Below are 15,712 nucleotides of genomic sequence, written 5' to 3' on the forward strand. Positions count from 1 at the left end.
TAGTTTATATTAAATTAATTTTGAGAAAAATTAAAGGAATATTGCATGTTTTCAGACTATTTATTAAAACGGTGTAATTCTAAAATTATTTAGCAATATAAGGTTGTTTTGATTTTTTTTTCTAAAAAATTTGATCTGTCTCTTTGGTAGAGTGTTGAATACTCGACCAAAATAACAAATTTTTTAAAAAATTTAATAATGATTTTACTATTTTTAAAATCATTCTAACCAACTCTTTAGAAAATTTAATTTGGCACCAACCCATTATCTTTTTTTTCTTCTTAATTTAATGTTTATTTCCTTTTCTTTTTAAGTGAAACAATATGAGGGAAAATCTAAAATTTAATACTTCTTTACATTATTTACCTTCATTTATACTTCTTTTATTGTTGTATATTTTAATAATTAAAAATTTTGTCATTTGTTTTATGATCATTCTAGATTGTATGGAGTGTTTTAGATGTCTTTGTCAGAGGAAATAATCATGTTAATAATTTTGAAAAATTATTTATCAAATTAATACTTTTTAAAAACTATTTATTGAAATAATGCCTTTTTCAGAGGGAAAATCTACTCTTTTTTTTTCCCTTTTAACATCTGACATAGCATCAAAAGTGTTTTTCCCTACTTTTAGATATACTTGATATGTTATGAATTGTAGGATGTGTTTGTAAATATAATTAATAATCCTAGGATGATGATATATGTAGAGACAGAAATTATAATCATATTTTCTTATTAGAGAATAAGAATGAGACCTACCCCTTTTGGAATTATTATATGGACATGTGTCATAAATAATTTCGAATAATTGATTAGTTTTGATCATTCGACCTAGTATTAAACATAAGAAGTAATATATTTTGATGCATCAAACAGTGTTTTAAAAAGCGCCCTAAGGCGCGCCTAGGCTCAAGGCGCCCACTTGGGGCTTATTTGTGAGGAGGCGCAGCGAATTATAAAAGGCCCATATTAGGCGCGCGCCTCCCTTGAGGCGCGCCTAGGCGCAAGTCGAATTAGGCGTGGGCTTTTTTTTATAAGTTATGGGCTGGGCTTTAATTATAAAAAACTATTATTATCTAGGTTTTTTAAACCTATTACGTAAACGTGAAGAAAGAACCCTTCTCCTTTCGCGCGTGAAGTTTCTTCAACACGACTCTTCATCTACTTCTTCAGTTCTTCGTCTTCCGTTCTGCTTCTACTTCAAAAAAAATTTGCTTCCTTTTCCACCCTTCCGTTCCGGCCACCCTTCTTCTTCACACAAAACGGGTGCTGCGGCTGCCATTACTCTGTTTTTTGGTGCAAAAATAGAGGAAAAGAGAAGACAATAATATTCTGTGCTACAGTGCTAGTGCTTCAGTTTTCGCCTCCTCCATCTCAGCTTTATCACGGGTGAGTATCTCAATCGTTCAGTTAACATCTGCATTGCTTTCTCCTTCTTCTGTAACTCTTTGACAAGAACATCAAACTCCATTGTTTTCTGTTTTCATAGCATGGTATACCCATTGAGTTAGAAAAAACTCTCTAAAGTCTACATCTTCTTCTTCTTATACTTCTCGACTTCAACTTCCTTCGATAACCCATCAAACTCAACCTTCATCTCATCCATCTCACAACACACTCCCCTCCAATCCTCCATTTATAACAACTTCATCCCATCCATAGATAGCTTCTGTTTTTTTTTTTTTAATAACAGCTGCTGTTTTAAATAGTTTCTGTTTTTTTTTTATAACTTAGATCATAGATGGCTGATGAAAGTTCGAGAAAAGATCCGGCATGGAAATATGGTCAATTGCAAAATGACCAAAATATAAATACGTTTGTCTGTGGATTTTGTTCGAAAGTAACAAAAGGAGGGGTATATAGAATGAAACAACACCTCGTTGGTGGTTATAGAAATGTCACCGCCTGTACAAAATGTCCGGATCACGTGAAGGAAGAAATTAAAGAGTACATGTCCAAGAAAAAAGATATTAAAGAACAAAGAAATCTGATTGTGGACATTGATGTAGAAGATTACGATATTGAGGATGAAGATGAAGGGAGTGTTAGTGTAAACAACAAAGCAACACCAAGGGGCCCGAGCTTGAAGAAGCCAAGGCAAAAGGGTCCAATGGATGCATTTTTTACTCCTAACCCAGAAACTGTGGTTCAAAATAGAAAGGACAAAGGAAAACAAACTTCATTGAATGCGACATACAAGAAGGAAATGAGAGAGCACACCATCCAAAGAATTGCTCGATGGTTTTATGATGCAGGAGTGCCTTTGAATGCTTGCACATATGAAAGTTTTGCCCCTATGATTGAGTCAATTGGGCAATTCGGTCCTGGATTGAAACCACCATCTTATCATGAGTTAAGAGTTCCATGTTTGAAGAAGGAATTAGAAGCAACAAATGAGTTGATGAGTAACCATAAGGTAGAGTGGGCCAAGGTTGGATGCACTGTTATGGCTGATGGATGGACCGATAGAAGAAATAGGACATTAATTAACTTTTTAGTTAATAGTCCTAAAGGCACCATGTTTATTGAGTCCATCGATGCTTCATTTTATGTGAAAGATGGAAAGAAGATGTTCGAGTTACTTGATAATTTTGTAGACCAAATTGGAGAAGCGAATGTTGTACAAGTAGTTACCGATAGTGCCTCAGCAAATGTGATGGCAGGTAAGAATGTAGACTACTTACAAGTTATAACTTTAATTTATTAGATTTAGTTGAGTTCTACTTTAAATGTGTACTTATTTTCTTTGTTAATAGGGAGATTGTTAGAAGCAAAACGACCACAGTTAATATGGTCTCCGTGTGCCGCTCATTGCTTAGATTTGATGTTGGAGGATATATACAAGATGTCGAATATTCGCAAAGCATTGAAAAGAGGCATAGAGATCAGCAATTTCATATACGTTCGTCCTGGATTGTTAAACATGATGCGACGTTTTGCTACTGCTTGCATTACATTATCGAGTATACATCGTCAAAAGAATAATCTGAGGAAGATGTTTACTTCAGATGAATGGAAGGACAGCAAATGGAGTAAGGAGCAACAAGGGAAACGAGTAGTTCAGACTATTTTGTTGGCTAGTTTTTGGACTACAATTGTTTTCGCTCTTAAAGTATCTGGCCCATTAGTCCGAGTTCTTAGATTGGTGTGATGGCGAGAAGAAGCCACCTATGGGATATATTTATGAGGCCATGGATAGAGCTAAGGAAGCTATTGCTAAATCCTTTAATAATAATGAAGAAAAATACAAGGACATTTTCACCATAATTGATAAAAGATGGGAGCTTCAGTTGCATCGTCCTCTGCATGCAGCGGGTATTATTTAAACCCGTCATTCTATTATTCGAATCCTAACATCCAGGAGGATGATGAAATAGTTAATGGACTCTACTCATGCATAACGAAAATGGTTGCTTCATTGGAAGTACAAGACAAAATACTTGCAGAACTAAGCAAGTATAAGAGGGCTGAAGCATTATTCGGACAACCTTTAGCAATCAGACAAAGGGACAAAATATCTCCAGGTAAATTTCAACTAAACGATTACTCAACGATACTAGCAACAAGCTCTTCTATTAATATATATATTTTTTTGTTTGTGCCTATAGTGGAATGGTGGGATAATTTTGGACAATCAACTCCAAACTTGCAAAAGTTTGCTGTGAGAATTTTAGGTCTTACTTGTAGTGCTTCTGGATGCGAGCGTAATTGGAGTGTGTTTGAACAGGTTACCTTTCCTCTCCTTAAGTACATTGAGAATGATAATCAAAATTTGTTGATTCACTGACAATGAAACTTTCTAATTTTTCAGCTTCATAGCAAGAAACGAAATAGGCTTGCTCAAAGTCGTTTGAATGATCTAGTGTTCATCAAATACAACAGAGCACTAAAACGTCGATACAACCTACGAGATATTGTCGACCCCATCTCCTTGAAAGGTATTGATGATAGTAATGAATGGTTGATTGGAAGATTGGATGACGATTCTGAGGAGGATGATGAGTTGGTATTTAATGATGATTCTTTAACGTGGGGTGATGTTTCTAGAGCTGTCGGAGCAAAAGAACCATCATTCTATTCTAGAGCTAGTACCTCTAGACCAAAGACTATTGTTTCATGTTCATCCTCGTCTACCACGCAACGGAAACAAGTAAATTTAGATGACTTCGATTTGGAAGAAGAAGATACTGATGGCTATAAGTCTAACGAAGGATTGAATGAAGACGAGGATCAATTTAGTGATGATGAGTTTGATCTTTAGGGATGAACTTTTATTTTGATTATTGACTTGTTGAATACTGGGTAGTTTTTTGTTGTTTAGGCTACTTATATTGGGTACCTATATTTTATACATTGTTGCTCTGCTATATGTGTGTATATATATATTTTCTTCTCTTTTTATATATAGTGCGCCTTATGAAAAAAAGATCGCGCTTTTTTTTGCGCCTTGCGCCTAGGCTCCAGAGGACCAATGCGCCTTAGTGCGCCTTGAGCCTTTAAAAACACTGGCATCAAATATTACCTTTAATCAGATAATTATAAAGGTTGTACTTAAATACGTTATGAATTATGCAGTTGACAATGATTAAATCAAGATGTAATTTATCCCTCTTACTATGGAGAGATATCCCCTTGATTAAACGTAACTGTGGAAATGCATGGTTGTGCTATAAATGAATTAATAAGGGTATTCATGTAATTTATTATTTTAATACGTTTATTGATCTAGAAAGCAATTGAATTAGATAAAGTGACTTTGTCCATGCCTTATATTCGGATATCGCATGATAAAATGATTAAAGCAATAATTATATTAGGTTATATTGGATTACCAATTTAATTTAATATGGGTAGTCATAATTGCTAGAGGCCAATTATGACTTATGGACCATAACACGAGTTATGAGCCCATCATCATATAAAATTAACCTAACGGGTAAAGATTTGGATCAAATTTGTCTTTAGATTAGGTAATTAATAAATCTGATCGGAGAATTGGAATCTTATTACAAAACTTAATTAATAAGCGTAATTGGAGAATTAGAAGAAAAAAAATTAGTAAGTCGAGAATGAGAAGCTTATTAGGATATCCTAGGAAGCCTATAAATAAGATTTTGGAGTCTTATTTTACCTACAAGCAGAGACATAAAATTCTTTCTATAGAGAAAATAAAGAGAGTCGAATTTTCAGTTCGTGTGTGGATAATATCAAAGAACTCACGCTTGTGATTCACAGTGTTTTGGTGATACAAATTCTTTAAGAAATTTTGAGGAACATCCTTATCAGAACAAAGACAATTTGAATTTGAAACATAATAGAGACAGAGGTATGATTATTCATGATTTAGTTGCTTATGCATGGTTTGTTTACGTTCTAAGGGTTAGAGGTTTTTTTATGTTAATTTCGTTCCATCTAGATATTTCGATTTCCAACAAAAAAAAAAAAGGTCAATTGCTAATAAAGTTCTAAGAAATTAGTAAGTGTAGAAAATTTTTCAGTTTATAAATCTTTTTCATAATCGATCAAATTAAGGATGTGTTTGGCCTTTAGACTTGAGAGGAGTTGCGTGAGTTATTTAACACTCCACTTTTGTGACATGAATTAAGAAAAAAGAGATTATGATTATTTTACTCCATGCCATGGATGCCACACACTCTTTCATTCTCCGGTTGTTTTTCTTGGAGTCAATCTCGACCAAGATCACTCGAGATTTTTTTCAAAATTTAAAACTCTTCTAACACAATTTCTATTAGATGTAATCAATCCCAAAGTTGTTTAGGTGGCTTAGGCAATTTAGCAAAAAGAAAAAGAAAAAAGAAAAAAAAGAAGAAGCTATTTTCGTCATTTCTCTCACTCGCTCGATGTGTTTCGTTCTACAGGAGACATGTCGAGGGCTTTGTGAAAAAGGAAAAGAGAGAGAAAGGAAAGCTCAAGTTCTAGAGAGAGAAAATCCTCATTCATCAACCAGAGGAGAGAAAAATTCGGAGGTGGAAGACAAGTCTTTGGAGCTCATATTCAACAGGAGCTTAAACCTAGGGTTTCCAGTTCTTTTGTTAAGGCAAGAAACTTTATACTTGCGTTTCTTGCATTTTTATGTTTACTCATTCTTAATTCCTTCTTCATTCTATACTGTATTCCGTATCTGCGCATTAATTTACACAAGCACCTTTTGGAATTTTGCATTCCATTTTCATTCACGCCGGTTTTTAGTTTAAATGCTGTTGTAAAGCAGTGTGACTTCGTTTGATAATTTCTATTTCTTCTTTGTTCTAACCTATCATCTTATTCTGAGATACGTCCATGTATAGTTTCTTAATCTCGTTTGGCTTTTTCTGGGAATACTGACGAACTGCTTACTTAACTCTGGTTGTTATTTGGAATTTTTTGTCGTTTTTACAATCTAGTTGCATTGGTAGCTGGATGATTTTGCAATTTCTGTAGCGAAAACAATGATTTAGTGAATAACAATGATCACTTTCCCTTTTTACTGGTTTTTTTCTTTTCAAAATGGCTCTGCCCTTGATTGTAGTAAGGGGCACTGCTTTGGATTTTGTTGGTAATCGATAGTTGGAATCTCCAAAGCAGTGGTAGGTTGTCTTCCAAATCACGATTCATTGCCACATCGTGTTTAATTTTGCATTTTAGAAAGTTTCACAGGAACGAAGAGCTTGCTTGTTACCGTCCTTTGTTTTTGGTGAATATGTTGAAAATTCCTACAATAATTGAATGGGTTTTTAAACTGTTACTCCTATAATCTAAATCCACTAGCTAATATGTTTTCTAAATCCACTAGCTAAGTTGGTGGGAGGGGGTTCTCTCTCCCCAGCCCTTGGGTTGCCCTTGTCTTTTTAATGAAGTTCTTGGTGTTTCTTGTTTAAAAAAGGAGAAGAAGAAGAGGAAGAGTGATTTGGATGAAATACTGTCCTTTTGTTGTAGTTTCTAGGTAAATCTCTCTGGGTCTGTAATCATTAAGAACGTTGCTTGTAGTTATTGGAATACTAAACTGAGACAGTCTTTCTTTTGTTTTACTTGTTTCCTGACTACATTTTAAGTTTTCATATCAAGGCAATTTTGGTGCAGGATCAATTATAGACACTGTAAGGTTTTAATTATTACAATCGATTTAGATGTTTATTCATTGGTAATTTTTAAATGTTGCCTTGTACAGCTATAGGATTGAGGTGCGATTTATTATTATTATTATTTTTATTATTTTTTGCTTTATTTTGATTTGATCTTTTAGCTTATTGACTTCGAATACTTTTCTTAGTGTGTGGTGTACTTTATCTCAGGTGTATTGATAACATATTTTAATTTATTGAGCCGGATGCTCGTGTAATCATCAGGGTTTCATTTCAGGCCTTTTATAATTGGGTTGCTGTATTTTTGTTGTGTAGAACAATAGTGGATTTATCAGTTATTCCTGTTTGAACATTCTTATATCTGATACAAATATCGAGTTTAAGTGAGAACGATGAATACAATAAACTAGGGCGTATATCAGATACATACCCAACAATTCTCCCACTTGTCCTAATTTAACCCGTAATCCAAGATTATACAAAATGGGGCTAAGACGTAATTTTAGTTTTTGATTATTTGGGATGATTAATGATTTGTTTATTTGCCAAATTTGTTTCTGTAGATTGAAGATTTTGTCGAGATTGAGATTGTTATCCAGCTGATTACTGATACAGAATTCTCAATATCTAATGGATCGACAGTCTCAAGACTATGCAGCTGCTTCTGCTATGGCTGCATATGCACAACAGCAAAGACAAGCAACTAATATGCAACAACAGCAGCCGTTTGGATTTCATGGCCAACATCAACAATTTCCTCCATCTGTTCCAGGTCCCCCTTTCCTACCGCCACATCCTGCTATGCAACAGTTCCCTTATCACCACCCTATGCAGCAGCAACCACAACTTCACCCACATCATCCACCCCACCCTCACCTTCTTCATTTTCAACAGCAGCAGCAGCCACCACCAGCTTTTGCTCCTCATTTACCCCCACCCATGGGTCCTTCACCTTTCCACGGGCCCTATGATTCTGCTCCTCCACCACAAGTCCCACCTCCTTCAGACCCCGAGCTCCAAAAACGGATAGACAAACTTGTGGAGTATATCATAAAGAATGGCCCTGAATTTGAGTCCATGATACGAGAAAAACAACAGGACAATCCAGCATATGGCTTTCTCTTTGGTGGGGAGGGGCAGAGTTACTACCGTTATAAGCTTTGGTTAATGACTCGCCCCCATCTTGGAGGACCCTTCAATTCTCCCTTTCCATCTTCATCTGTGGCCATGTTGCACCCTCATCCAAATCCTATGACAAGCCCATCTCCCCTTAATGCTCCTCCATTGAATGCTTCTGCATCAATAATTGGGGGACCTCAAATGCATCAAACTCCTTTTGCTTCTTTCTATGAGCAGCAGCAACACCATCAACAGGCTTTTGGTATCCCTGGTCGGTCAGATTATGATCAATCATCAAAATCTTTTAAAGGGCTTTCTGGACCTCTTCCTTCTGATGTTGCTTTGGAGCTCAACAATGTACTCAGCAACCTTACTGGTGCAAAAGAATCCATTAAAGGTGCCAAAACTTGGTTCATGCAGCGGTCTCCTTTTGCACCAGCCATGGCTGAGGCACTTAGAGACATGATATTTAACATAGATGAGTCTGAGAAGCAACTTCATATTATATACCTTGTCAATGACATTCTTTTTGAGAGGTACACAACCACATGATTACTTCTGTTATTGGTATTTGAATTTTGTAATTTCTTGGTTTGGTGCATTTAGCTTGCTGAAGTTTGTGATGTTGTTGAATAATGGTAACATGTTTATTTTCTTGAACTTGTCTAAACTAACTGCTCGTGAAGTGAGGGATGTTCTCTCCTGTTTGGCTTCTTAAATAGAATCAAATCAGATGAGGAGTTTTTTTAGAAGCTCTATTCAATAAATTGTCATTTGTGTTAGCCAAGTAATTTGATAGCAGTACAGCAATATAATAATTCGAGGTGAATTAGTTTTTCCTCATTAATTTTTCTTCCAAAATTTGCAGCATGATGCGAAGAATCAACTCAAAGGACCTTGACAACGAAGCTCTAGCATTTGAACCAGTTTTAGGTTCCATGCTTGCAAGAGTATATCACAACCCTCAAATGAAGGAGGAAAGCCAGTTGAAATTACAGAAGTTGGTACAGTTCTGGGCGTCTAAGGAAATTTATGATCAGGATACTATTAACGCACTTGAGGGGGAAATGATTAATGGGATTCCAACTAAAGCTTTGCCAGGGCATCCAAAAGAGCTATCTGCTACAGTAGATTCAGCTGCTGGTAGGTTTTCGGCTTTCGTTTTTGTATGCATTCACTTATGTTCTTGTTTGCAGAGTGCTTTTGTGAGAATCTTATTTTCAGGTCAAATGGGTAAAATCTTTGTTAAACTTTTTCTTGGTGCCATGCAGGATTGACACAGCATACAAACAACCACGCCATGCACCAGTGGCAACCTGATAGGCAAGGGGCCATTCCAAGTTTTCCAGATCAAGAACACCCAGATAAGGCTGTTTCCTCAGGCCAGGCGCTGCCAAGATCTGTGACGCCACAGCAATTTCTACCAAGTACAATACCCACTGCTGCTTTTGTAAGCTCCATTCCTTTGCCAACTTCTGTTCAACCACCAAACCAACAGCCCAACGCCCAATTAATGCCACCACAGCCTGCTGCTGTGGGTGAAAAATTGCCACCATATCCTTTGTTCCCTCCTGGTCTTATTCCTGGAATGGTGAGAAAAATGCAGATTGGAAGTGGAGTCCCATATTCTCCCATGAGCCCTTTGGATATTCCAACTGTAATTCCTCCATCCACTATATCTCCCTCTGAAGTTCTTGAAAGAGTGTCTAAGTTCTTTAAAGAGATTGGTGAGGTTAATCCCTCAGAAGGACCCATGGGTTCTGATGGAAAAGACGATGATTTTGAGTATGAAAGAGAGCCACCTGTACGTAAGGGTGGAGCTTGCATTCCTCCTCCTCCCAACCTTCAGGTTGACCCAGAGACAGGTGCTTACGCTGATGGAAGTGTAGATCGAAAGGGCTCAGGAAGATTAGGACTTGGAGCAACAACCAACCCAAACGAGGATAGTCAATATGATGATGTTTACACTTCTTATAGAAAACAAAGAAGTACCAATTACCACTCCTCTATGAGCGCAAGGGCCACAACAAAGTGAAGAAACATTTCTATTTAATTACTAGGAGAGACCTCATAGTTTGGAACATATAACATACCAGCCTTTTTCTGTTTACTTCTAAGTTTTGCTAGATTTGTTCATCATTAGGTCATTAGCATCGGACCCAACCGGCTGAACTGTGTATTTAGTTCTGATCTAAATGATCATTCTCAAGAAAGACAGACGTTACAAATTGAGACTCAATTGTTTTTTTGTTTTTTTCTTGGATTTTGACTTCTCGAGTAAATTGAACAGTGAGTTTTATGGTGCATGGATTAACAGTTGGCTTAATTATTTGGGGAATTTCTTCTTGAAGCTATTCTTGACGGGGCTCAGAGCAAAACCTTGATTGGCAAAAGCAGATTCAAAGTAACATTTCCTTACCTTCACTATCACACATGCATATATAACTTTATAAGCAGAACATGTGCATCCATTCTTTTACCAAATTTTACGAGATAATTAGAAATATGTAAAAATGATATACATGAAGAAAGAAATAGGTAGTATTGTCGTTAAATTTAAACCAGAGTCAAAGATGTTCGAGAACATATGAACTAATTAAATCACGGATAGGTATTGATAGATGCAATCGTAGAGATTAAATGATTGCCTTTACCAATGTTTGAATTGGCAATTAATCAATCTTTAATTAAAATGTGAGATAGAAGATAATTATGGAAGATTTTAAGTGTAGTACATCATCACATGTTAACGAATGTGTAATTATTAAAATTTCGATAACTTAAGAATTGGGTTTGGGTTTGGTTGAGTTATTGGATTAGTATTTTTTTTTTCTAATTAATTTAAAATATTTAAATTTATCTACAAATGAGTATTACTCCAACTTTAAATACCGAAATATTCTTATACCTATTATAAACTCAAACATATACATATGAATGTATATACATATATATGTACATTTTGTGGGTTCAATTTGGTAAAGAAAAACATGTTATTGATTATCACGTCTCTTTTAGAAAAATAAATTATTTTAAAGACTTATTTCATGTTCAGACAGTACCAAAAAGTTTATAGGTACAAAACGAACATACATCCAACTTCATGAAAATTTGAATGTGTGACTTTTCAATTTCTAAATATTTTGTTTTTAAAATTTTGATTTTGTGTTAAATAAGTTTTTAGTCGAATAGATTTTTAGATTTTCAAATTCATTCTAACATGTTACTGATTGGTTCATCAATAATTTTCTTTTCAAATTTCAATAATTTTATTTCTACAATAATTCCAAACTTCAATACAATTGACAAATTTAAATAAAATCATAAAATAATCTTTAAAAAAGAGAGAAAAAAAAAAAACTAAGATAAAACCTTAACTTATTTCTTAATTACTTCTATTATAAAAATTATTGTTGAAGTGCAAGATGTCGAGATATTCTTTTAACACTTTTAGTGTGTTTCTTATAAAATTTTTGTATTTGCTACCTCACTTGATAATAGATTAATGACTTGTAAAAGTTGTAAAAATTAAAATTGTCCTACCATAATTATGGAGTAAGGTGACAATTAGAAACTTACAAAATATTTTTGGTCCTTAAACTTTCGTAAAAGTAATAATTAATCACTAAACTTTACTTTGTAATAAGGCAATTCCTAAACTTTTAATTCTGTATCAATTTAATCTCCGAGGTAAAACGATTAATCATAATTTGATTTATTACATCGTGATGCAGTCAATGTGTTAAATAAAATTATCCTATAAATAAATTTATAGGAGAAATCACGTTAAATTTTCCCACTAACTTATAAATTTTTACAAAATTTAAAATGTAGAAACTAAATTTTTATAAAATTTAAAAATTCAACCAAATCGTTACAAACCAAAACTCTGAGAAAAGTGGTTTTAGCCCAATTAGCAGTGCAGTCCAAAAGTCCGTCCAACTAATTCTCCCAAAAAGCCCAGCCCAAATATTCCTCTATGAATAACCTAGGGTTTTCTTAAACTCAAACTCTTTAGTCTCTACCCCTGCAGCGGCCGGCCATCTTCTCCTCATCTGCTCCGTGGAACATCCCGTTTCGACAACATGGTAAGTGGATCCGTCCTCAATTCCAGAAATACGCACGCAATCGATGAGGTTTTCCGATTAAATTAATGTGTATGTATGGGTTTGACAGGCGAGGGGTTTGAAGAAACACTTGAAGAGGCTTAATGCTCCCAAGCATTGGATGCTCGACAAACTTGGTGGTGCATTTGTGAGTTTAATTTTTATAGTCTCTGATTTTTGTGTACTTTTAGTTCTGTGGTTTTGATGTTGAGTCCCTTTTGTAGGCCCCAAAACCTTCATCAGGACCTCACAAATCAAGGGAATGTCTCCCATTAATCCTCATATTGCGAAACCGATTGAAATATGCTCTCACATACCGTGAGGTTATTGCAATTTTGATGCAACGCCATGTTTTGGTTGATGCCAAGGTCAGGACTGATAAGACCTATCCAGCTGGTTTCATGGGTATGCTCATCTCAAACTCAAACTCAATATTGCTTTTATTTGAATAATTGTTGGGTGTTGCATTCTTCGTCTATCATCTAAATTTTAGTTTTAAGGATATATGGGGAGTTTCAACTTTTGCTTCAATGCTGACTTGCTTCCAACATAACTCAAAAACATTTTTTTAATGAATATTTCGACCGTCAAAACTACTCTTTCATACAAATGGGGAATGCATCTTCAACTCTATCACCAATCTTACTATTTGCTGCTAACAAACACTTGCCGTCACTTGTTATTGCATGGAAATTGTTTGTTTGGAACTTCTCTGTCTCCTAGTTATTGTATAGTATGCATTCTGTTTAATAGTTTTATAGGCTTAACAATTCTATTTGTTCTAGATGTTGTGTCCATTCCCAAAACAAGCGAGAATTTCCGGCTTCTTTACGACACTAAAGGTCGTTTCCGTCTTCACTCAATCAGGGATGAAGAGGCTAAGGTTTGTTATTTTCACTTATTATTTCTTACGACAATTCTGTTTATAGAATCAGAATGAATGTATGCTGCCCAAGTAAATACCATATCTTAAAACTGTTTTGAACTTTTCTATATCACTTTTGTAAGTCAACTGTATAGTTGTTTAATATCTGTTAGGCCACCGATTATCCTTCAATATAGGAAGAGGCAAGTCAGTATGTTCAAGAGTGATTCTGGAATGTTTAAAATGTGTTTGATCACACAAAATAAAATTAATATTAAATTTTATATTTCTAAATGCAACTTTCATATGATGAAAATTGATATTGAATGATGAAAAGCATATTTCAGAATTCATAGTACTCTTGAGGTGACAAATCTGATTTTAATCATATCGAAATCACTCTTGTACATGACTTAGTTACATGGGAACGATTTACAGCTTTAATGCTGGCATTGTTGGGTGCGGATGATTAATAGAAAGGGGAAGTTGTTTGTACGAGTAGAAGGGAGCAGTAGTATAAATATATGAGAATTGGGGAGGCTCTCATCTTTTTCATTTTATGCTTTTGGCATCAGAGAACTTGTATTGCCTTAGGAAAATTTCCTTTTCAATACTAATACATAGTGACGGTGATCCTTACAATGCCATTTGATATGGTCTTTGCAGTTCAAGCTTTGTAAGGTACGCTCAGTGCAGTTTGGGCAGAAGGGAATCCCTTATCTGAACACATATGATGGGCGTACAATCCGTTACCCTGACCCTCTAATCAAGGCAAACGACACCATCAAGTTGGATCTCGAGTCAAACAAAATTGCTGATTTCATTAAGTTTGACGTAGGAAATGTTGTAATGGTGACTGGTGGAAGAAACAGAGGGCGAGTGGGAGTAATTAAGAACAGAGAGAAGCACAAGGGAAGCTTTGAGACAATTCACATACAGGATGCAACCGGGCACGAATTTGCCACTCGACTTGGCAATGTGTTTACAATTGGGAAGGGGACAAAGCCATGGGTTTCCCTCCCCAAGGGTAAGGGTATCAAACTAACCATCATTGAAGAAGCCAGGAAGAGGCTTGCTAGCCAATCAGCAGTTACTGCTTAAGAGTTTTGAGTTATTACTAAATTGTAGTCATGAGTTTTCTTAATCCGTTTTGATAGACACAATATCTTTCTCGAATTTTGCTCTCTTATTATTTATGGCTAAGTTCCTCTTGTGAGACAATTTGTTTATGCCATAAATTTTGAGGGGGCCATTTGCTTCTGTGATTTTGTTGTTAAAGAGAACGCCGTTAGCTTATTTGTTAGTTGTGTTGTGACTCTGCTCTATAGTCTCAATTATTATCTATAGTCAGTATTTCTTCGAAGAACATTAGTAATTTACTATGCTACAAATACTCTTTTGGTTTAGTTAGGTTGGAGTCTGGTTTCTATTTTAATCTTAGGCTTCGAAACTTCAAAATGGTCCTTGTTGGTTTACTTTCGTTATGCTTATTAAGTTAAAAAAAACAACCTTAAGAGCAATTAATATGTTGTCTGATTTAGTAGAATTACACATTGTTCACTTATTTCTGATATTGCTGCTTCATGTCGATTTTGGAGAACGATGTGGGGTATTCGATTTTTAATCGCAGCTGTACAAAACCATTCAACTCCTTTACCATGAAAACTTTTGAATAAAAGGGAAGAAAACAGAAAACCTAAACACTCAGATCTATTGAGAAGAGGAGCGTTTATGGTTGATAATCGATCTCTCACTATAATCATTTTGCTTTCAAGTCCGACATCTATCATAATTCACGATTATGATTGAGTTTTCTACACCTACATTCATGAATTTTCTCCACCAATATTCATGAAAATTCGCAATCGCAATAAATTGAGATTGTGATAGAGCTGGTCTTTCATTTTAAGTCTATACATGACTGACTATTACTAGATTCATATCATGATTAACAAGGTTAGGGGGCTGAAAAGTGTTATAGTGTTATGTTGGAATAACATAATGTTATTGGGACCAGAGCGTATTGAAATTTTAAAGACTAAATAAATATTAGAAACTAAAAGTTTATTTTGCTTTATAAATGTTTGTTTTTTTTTGAAAACGTAATTTGTATTTACTTATTTTAATTGAATAAAAGGAACACAAATGTGTTTCTTCATGGGAATCCACAGTATTTGACCCTAATTTCTTTTTATAATTATCTTTCTATATTTTGAGTCCATACCCTTGGCTAGTAGGTATGTAAAGTTAGAGGATGATTGTTGTTTCGGAGAGGGAAAGTGAAAATCTAAAATTAGTTTTGATTACCGTCTAATGTTTAATAAATTATGTTTGTGTTTGTTTTATTAGTTTTTGTTTTTACTAAGTTATACATTATACTTTCTGAAAGTAAAAGAAAACTAAATTTTAAGATGAGAAACTATTTTAAACTAAAAGAATTTATAAACATATTGTAGTCTATTTTAATCTATGTGTAGCCTACCTACTCAAATTACAACTTTAAAATTAAAATTTTAAAACTAGAAAGACATAAAATA

General features: G+C 34.8%; 4 protein-coding genes across 4 annotated transcripts; all 4 read left to right on the plus strand.

Annotated features, from left to right (window-relative positions):
* The first annotated feature begins 906 nt into the window (after nucleotides 1-906).
* Nucleotides 907-3,154, plus strand: LOC116403810. Its single transcript, XM_031885414.1, has 3 exons — nucleotides 907-1,392; nucleotides 1,738-2,666; nucleotides 2,760-3,154. The coding sequence occupies exons 2-3, from the start codon at nucleotides 1,745-1,747 to the stop codon at nucleotides 3,152-3,154; spliced, it is 1,317 nt and encodes a 438-aa protein (XP_031741274.1). The 5' UTR covers nucleotides 907-1,392; nucleotides 1,738-1,744.
* Nucleotides 3,155-3,322: 168 nt separating this feature from the next.
* LOC116404144 lies at nucleotides 3,323-5,784 on the plus strand. The gene is made up of 5 exons (XM_031886419.1): nucleotides 3,323-3,527; nucleotides 3,612-3,730; nucleotides 3,815-4,319; nucleotides 5,239-5,245; nucleotides 5,775-5,784. Exons 1-3 carry the CDS (start codon nucleotides 3,410-3,412, stop codon nucleotides 4,262-4,264), a joined length of 687 nt encoding a protein of 228 aa, XP_031742279.1. The 5' UTR covers nucleotides 3,323-3,409; the 3' UTR covers nucleotides 4,265-4,319; nucleotides 5,239-5,245; nucleotides 5,775-5,784.
* Nucleotides 5,785-5,838: 54 nt separating this feature from the next.
* On the plus strand, nucleotides 5,839-10,530 carry LOC101220778 (calcium homeostasis endoplasmic reticulum protein). The gene is made up of 4 exons (XM_004148125.3): nucleotides 5,839-6,061; nucleotides 7,649-8,740; nucleotides 9,073-9,347; nucleotides 9,476-10,530. The coding sequence occupies exons 2-4, from the start codon at nucleotides 7,716-7,718 to the stop codon at nucleotides 10,237-10,239; spliced, it is 2,064 nt and encodes a 687-aa protein (XP_004148173.1). The 5' UTR covers nucleotides 5,839-6,061; nucleotides 7,649-7,715; the 3' UTR covers nucleotides 10,240-10,530.
* Nucleotides 10,531-12,132: 1,602 nt separating this feature from the next.
* LOC101205050 (40S ribosomal protein S4-3) lies at nucleotides 12,133-14,541 on the plus strand. The gene is made up of 5 exons (XM_011656705.2): nucleotides 12,133-12,292; nucleotides 12,381-12,458; nucleotides 12,535-12,715; nucleotides 13,096-13,193; nucleotides 13,842-14,541. The coding sequence occupies exons 1-5, from the start codon at nucleotides 12,290-12,292 to the stop codon at nucleotides 14,274-14,276; spliced, it is 795 nt and encodes a 264-aa protein (XP_011655007.1). The 5' UTR covers nucleotides 12,133-12,289; the 3' UTR covers nucleotides 14,277-14,541.
* The last annotated feature ends 1,171 nt before the right edge of the window (nucleotides 14,542-15,712 follow it).

Source organism: Cucumis sativus, chromosome 5 (assembly GCF_000004075.3).
Source record: "Cucumis sativus cultivar 9930 chromosome 5, Cucumber_9930_V3, whole genome shotgun sequence".
Taxonomy (NCBI): Eukaryota; Viridiplantae; Streptophyta; class Magnoliopsida; order Cucurbitales; family Cucurbitaceae; genus Cucumis; species Cucumis sativus.

Excerpts from the sequence above, each read along its gene's own strand:
- LOC101205050 (XM_011656705.2), top strand. Across the intron at positions 12,459-12,534 it reads ACAAACTTGGTGGTGCATTT|GCCCCAAAACCTTCATCAGG; the intron begins GTGAGTTTAATT and ends TCCCTTTTGTAG. Across the intron at positions 12,716-13,095 it reads CTATCCAGCTGGTTTCATGG|ATGTTGTGTCCATTCCCAAA; the intron begins GTATGCTCATCT and ends TATTTGTTCTAG.
- LOC101220778 (XM_004148125.3), top strand. The coding sequence starts at position 7,716 with ATGGATCGACAGTCTCAAGACTATGCAGCTGCTTCTGCTATGGCTGCA. Across the intron at positions 8,741-9,072 it reads AATGACATTCTTTTTGAGAG|CATGATGCGAAGAATCAACT; the intron begins GTACACAACCAC and ends CAAAATTTGCAG. Across the intron at positions 9,348-9,475 it reads TACAGTAGATTCAGCTGCTG|GATTGACACAGCATACAAAC; the intron begins GTAGGTTTTCGG and ends GGTGCCATGCAG.
- LOC116403810 (XM_031885414.1), top strand. The coding sequence starts at position 1,745 with ATGGCTGATGAAAGTTCGAGAAAAGATCCGGCATGGAAATATGGTCAA. Across the intron at positions 2,667-2,759 it reads CTCAGCAAATGTGATGGCAG|GGAGATTGTTAGAAGCAAAA; the intron begins GTAAGAATGTAG and ends CTTTGTTAATAG.
- LOC116404144 (XM_031886419.1), top strand. The coding sequence starts at position 3,410 with ATGGTTGCTTCATTGGAAGTACAAGACAAAATACTTGCAGAACTAAGC. Across the intron at positions 3,528-3,611 it reads AAGGGACAAAATATCTCCAG|TGGAATGGTGGGATAATTTT; the intron begins GTAAATTTCAAC and ends TTGTGCCTATAG. Across the intron at positions 3,731-3,814 it reads ATTGGAGTGTGTTTGAACAG|CTTCATAGCAAGAAACGAAA; the intron begins GTTACCTTTCCT and ends CTAATTTTTCAG.